This window comes from Suncus etruscus, chromosome 17, assembly GCF_024139225.1.
Source record: "Suncus etruscus isolate mSunEtr1 chromosome 17, mSunEtr1.pri.cur, whole genome shotgun sequence".
Taxonomy (NCBI): domain Eukaryota; kingdom Metazoa; phylum Chordata; class Mammalia; order Eulipotyphla; family Soricidae; genus Suncus; species Suncus etruscus.
The window spans coordinates 33,157,059-33,163,151 of record NC_064864.1 but is presented as its reverse complement, the minus strand read 5'-3'; the positions used below and the strand labels follow the sequence as shown (position 1 = coordinate 33,163,151).

The 6,093-nt window shown below is 34.2% G+C and overlaps 1 protein-coding gene across 1 annotated transcript; it reads left to right on the top strand.

Annotated features, from left to right (window-relative positions):
* The first annotated feature begins 2,393 nt into the window (after positions 1-2,393).
* On the top strand, positions 2,394-3,356 carry LOC126033399 (olfactory receptor 6C74-like). Its single transcript, XM_049790395.1, is given in 1 exon segment — positions 2,394-3,356. A coding segment is annotated over 1 exon segment (963 nt).
* The last annotated feature ends 2,737 nt before the right edge of the window (positions 3,357-6,093 follow it).

Below are 6,093 nucleotides of genomic sequence, written 5' to 3'. Positions count from 1 at the left end.
TGACTATTCCAAGCTTGGTGATCAACCCATTCATGTGGGAAAACATTCAGAGAGACTTTAGACCTTCAAAAGATACTTGGTGTTAATGCAGAGTCTAATGAAGATACTTTTCCACATGGAAAGGTGAGGATGTACTGGAGGAGCCTAGTGCAGTCTGAGGTAGCTTGGTGTAGATGCATCCAAAATAAGGGAGTACGTGGCAGAAGGAAACTTTCCTACACAATTACCAATGCTGATCTGAGAAGTTAACTGATTCAGATGGAGGACAATGGATAGAGGGCAATGTCTCATGTTAAACAGGACTTTTAACCACAAGGTAAATCTGGAGTGCTTGTTGTTTTTGTTGATGATGCTTCTTTTATCAGAAGCCTATATAATTCAGAGTGAAATTTTTACCCAGAATTGGGGACAGTGAAAATATAGTTCCGTGTCTAAGCCCCATTCTGAAGGTTTTAGTGATCAAAACTTCCCAAAAGGGCTCTGATATGTAACATTCTTGCTCTATTAAAAAATAAATTTTGCCAGTCAAGAACACTGACAGTATGAGAAGCATATTTTCCCACATTGCAAGACAACTAACTGTGACAAATAAGTTTTCTTTCCTTTTTCTTCACCTAAGTTAGTAATTAACTTTTAGAAGAGAAAAGATAAAGGAAGAAGAAATCCTTGTGGGATCTCCAATTTCCATGGTGATTCAGAAGACATATTATAATAAATGGAACAGAGGGTTTTTTTCTTCAGATTATCCCATGGGCAGTGCACATTAGGAGTAAGCAATTTGGTTGCTGGAATGGCACTACTGAGATATGGTCCTTGGTAGGTTGGTGGGAAAGCCACATTGTATGCTATTATCAAGCTTTATTATCATGCCTAGTTTGGGATGCTACAGCTAAGTACTAAAGCACATTCACTTAGCATTGAGATGCTTCAGCCAAACTTTCCTTCCTCCCTCCCTCTCTTCCTTCCTTCTTTTCTTTCTACTTCCCTCTTTCCCTCCATCCCCCCTTCATTGTCTAAGCCCCATTCTGAAGGTTTTAGTCATCAAAACTTCCCAAAAGTGCTCTGATATGTAACATTCTTGCTCTATTAAAAAATAAATGCTACTCCTACAGTGACAACATTGCAAACCACAGTGTCTATAAGGAAAAAGAAAAAGGAAGAGAGAAAATGTCTGTCATAGAGGCAGGCATGGTGGACGGCTAGGGAAGGTGAAAGGGAAACTGGGGACATTGGCAGAGGGAAATATACATTGGTGAGGGGTATTGTACACTATATGACTGAAACTCAGCGATGAACTACTTTTTAACTATGTATCTCATGGTGATTCAGTTAAAGAATTTGTTTATTAAAAAGAATGTGAGCTATATATTTTCCAGTTCCCATAGCTAAATATGAATCACTGCTATACATGTCCTTTTCTATGTGAGTTTGGAGCTTAAAGGTTAAAGTAAATCCTTCAATTACAAATTCAATTAAGTTACATGTAATTAGACAGCATCCAAAAGCATTTGAATAAAGAATATCATCAATGATATTCTTTATATTTCTTTAGAACACTAATTCACAGATTTATCTGAAGAATAGAAAAACTAAAGTTAAATCTCCCTATAAGTTGTATGAGATTCTTGGTAAGTTCTATGAAAAATAAGCAATAGATTTAAAATATTTTCATAGCATTTGAAAACATCAAGGCTTTTGTATTTGAGTAGATCTACCTAATTGGTAGATTAGTCCCAATATATGACCTAGCCTCTTTGAAATATTTATAAACCTTAGTATCTTTTATCTTCAAGGCTGAGGTGAAAGCAACCCTATAGTCTTGATTATTATGGAGAATAATAAAAATTCTAAGTTTCAAAGTACTCAACATCATAAAAGTTCTCAAAATATGGTGCGATTTGAAACACAGTGTTTATTACATATTTAAAGATAATGGTATAAGAAACATTAATAACATTGTTACTTAGTTTATTTTAAAATTTAGTTTAATATAAAGCACAAGATCTATAATATACAAATGTCAATTACTCTGTATTGCTGATTAAAGGTTTACTCATTATTATAACTTAAATCTATACTTTGAGGATTACACAGAAAATAAATGCTAAGTGAGTAGCATACTTTCTCTTAATTCTCACAAAACTGTACAGATATTTCAATCTTTATTTTATAGAGTAAAAACAAAGTTACAAAGATAAATTAGTCTATCTTTCATGGGTAGAATTCAAAATTGAACTCTTGTTGGATTGAGATTCATCTGATTTAACAAACAACTTGCTTGGATGATTTTGTTTTCTGCCTCCTCACATGAACATATATTTAGATAACCTAAACTTGTTTTCTCCTAGAATTGTTGTGCTTGCTGTTATCTCTTTAAGTCTGGCCACCAGGTGATGCTACTGTAAACAGAGACACCCATAGATATGGAGAATGAGACAACTGTGCAGGAATTCATTTTGGAGGGATTTCCTGCTGTCCAGCATCTGGGAAAAATACTCTTCCTGGTGCACCTACTGGCATACCTGGCATCTACAACAGGCAATATGATCATTGTCACCATCACTTGTGTTGACTCCAGGCTTCACACACCAATGTACTTTTTCCTCAGCATTTTCTCCTTCTTTGAATGTTGCTTCACAAGTACTGTTATTCCAAAGTTATTGGTCATCTTTCTTTTAGGAAGACAAAAAATTTCCTTTGTTGCTTGTTTTGTACAAACCTTTGTCATTATATTTCTGGGAGCAGCAGGTTTTATCTTCATGGCAATGATGTCTCTGGATCGGTACGTGGCCATCTGTAAACCCCTGCATTATCCAAATATCATGAACTTTAAGACTTGCCTTCTCCTGGTTGCTATCTGCTTTACTTTAAGTTTTCCTTCTGTAACTGGTTTGGTGGTGAAGGTCTCCCAGTTATCCTTTTGTGGGCCCCAGGTCATCCCTCACTTCTTCTGCGACATTGCTCCCCTGATTCGTCTCTCTTGTTCTGATACAAGTTTTGTTGAAAGAATGACATTTGTCCTTGCCTTCTGTTTCATTTTGATGTCCTTCATCGTAACCCTCATCGCATACAGCAAGATAGTACTCACAATTATGAATCTCCCATCAGCCAGAGAGAAACAGAAAGCATTCTCCACGTGTTCATCTCACCTCATTGTTCTCTCTCTGATGTATTGCAGTTGTATCTTTATCTATGTAAAACCAAAGCAAACAAGCAAGGTGGAGTCCAACAAAGAGGCTGCCCTTGTGAACATGGTGGTGACTCCATTGTTGAACCCAGTCATCTACACCTTACGGAACAAGCAGGTCCACCAGGCCCTGAGGGAGAAAATGTGCAGAATGAAAATGCTAACATAGACATATTACGTGACCTAGGAGTTGTCACAGCCTTAACAGAATAAGAATCTTAGTATTTCTAGAGGAAGTCAGTCTTACCAGCTAACATGTTCATACCCTTAGCGTGGATAGCTGATCAAAAATTCCTGAGGAAATATTGCAATATTGCAAGCAGGCCCACTGAGTCTTCTCTCTCAGTGTGGACAATTGAATGAGACATTCTGTTAATGCTTTCTTTACTACAAACATTTAATTGATATATATATATATATATTGTGTTCCCTTCTGTGTGAATATAGTAAAACCTTTCTCATCTTAACATAAGGATTTTTACAGGTAATATAGCCTTGATTAAATTTATCTTTACCTGAATACTCAGCATCAAAAAAGCAATTTCTCTCCTTGTCTTTGAACACCATAGCAGTTTGTAACAGAAAGGATTGCTTTGTTTTAGGAACTTCTCCTAGACACTTTGAATACCTGCTAACTAATCTACACTCCAAAAAGGTTTGTTCAGAATAGCATTGGGCTATTGAATTTAATAGGTATAATTTCTATACCCTTTTCATAAGTTTATTTCTTTCAAAACCAAACCTTAGGAAGTTAGTCTTTGCCCCTTGAGCTAAAATCCTTTCCCTTAGGTAAAGGAAATTTGTTATAGGAAATGAGGCTTCTTACTAATCTCTTAATTTACAGCAGTATGACACCTAGAGCCAGGCCAGAGAGGAACTACTTTGAAATGTAAACATTTACTTTCCTTTTATCTTCTAGGCTCCTAACTGAATTATAATCTATTTTAAGGTTATAAATCACCAAGAGCCATGTGTGTTGTTTTAAAGATCAAACAATGTACACTGATAAGTTTCAGTTATTCTTTGCAAAGAAAACTGTGAGAATTCTTCTAATATGTGTGAAGGGCATTTTATCCCTTAAATATCCTAGGTTAAATTTGAATCACGCTTGCTAGAACATGTTTCTCTATGCATTTATTGTGTGGTCTTATTTTCTTCATGTTTTATCATATGCCAGTTCATGCATCCCACTCCCCTGAAATGATTCATTGAAGAGTAGAACAATTTTGAGAACTATTTGTTTTATTTTCATTAATGGTATCATCCAAGAAATGTTTTGTGGAGAATCTCTTCTAGAGCTCACTAGGTCTCTATTAAAAAAAAGTCTTTGACTTTTTCAATGTGATGTTTTAACATTATATATGTAATTGTTCTTGCTTAAATATTCTACATATTAATAATTTTATTTTAACTGCAAAACCCTTTATATAATTTTATAATGTTTCCAATGTGAACCATGTATTTAAATGGCCTACTCTGAAAAAGTGATTTATATATTTTTACTTATTTTCTCTTGCCATGATATATAGTTCAACAGAAAACTTTACCGAAATGCATTAAAATTAAAATTTAGAGCAATTATGTTCATATATCCAGAATAATAAAGTACTAACAATGATTATATAAAGTGACTAAGAATATATTAAGTAACAACAAAGATTAATTTGCATTTCTAATGATATAACATGTTGTGTACCTTTTCAGTATTTTTGTTTGGGGGCCACATATCAGATAGCTCAGGGGTTTCCTCTTGTTCTTTCCTCAGGAATTAGTCCTTGTGGTAATATAAAATTACTCCAGGAGAACATATATGATGCAGGGATTAAACGTGGGTCATGCAAAGCAAATGCCAGAGCCTCTGTACTGTCTCTCTGGCCCCTGAATGTTGGGTGATATACCTATTCTCCATCTCTTATTATTCATATTAATTGTTTACTTTAACTGAGTTTTTTCTTGTTGATTTTTAAGAGTTCTTTATATAATTATAGAAAACCTGTATCTAAGAAGTGTTTTGAAACAAAGAATATTCTCTGAAACTTGATGACATAGTCTTTTTCCTCTTCTCTTGCTATAATATATGATTCAACAGAATAACTACCAAAATGCATTAAAATTAAGGTAATAGAAAATTATTTCCATGTTTTGTTTTGAAACAAATTATGAAAGCAGCAATGGTAGGACCTCTATTTATTTGAAACTCTTGCTTAAATACATATACATGCAACAGTTCCATGTTAGAAAAAATATAAATAATTTGATGCTTTTGGCCATCGCTGAAGGAGGGTGAATAATGCTAGCTCTAATCAGTCCAATTAATTTTTAATCCAGGTTATTAATGTTGACTTATTATTGGTTTTATTCTAAAATTTTAAATACATAACATATGTATATCATGGAAAGGGAGTATTTATTATACATTTGTAAATTTTATTTAAAAAATAAAGCTTAATTAATATATTTTCTTATCTACTTTATATTACCAGTCAAAATAATTTAAGACAAATTTATTTCCCTATTCAATATGTGTTGCCATAATTCGGGTTATACTCTGCCTATCATCGCAGTACCATTCACAATAGCCAGAATCTGGAAACAAACCAAATACCTGAGAACAGAAGAGTGACACAATGTAATATAATACATCTACTAGAAAAAATGAAGTCATGAAATTCACTTATAAATGGATAGATCTAGAGAGTTTTATGCTGAGCAATATTAAAGGGAGGAGGATAGACATAAAATCATTGCACTTATATGTGGGATATTATAAAAATAGATGGTATGGAGGCCAGAGAGATAGCATGGAGTTAGGTCATTTGTTTTTCATGCAGAAGGACGGTGGTTCAAATCCCAGCATCCCTTATGGTCCCCTGAGCCTGCCATGGAGTTTACTTAGGGCAGAGAAG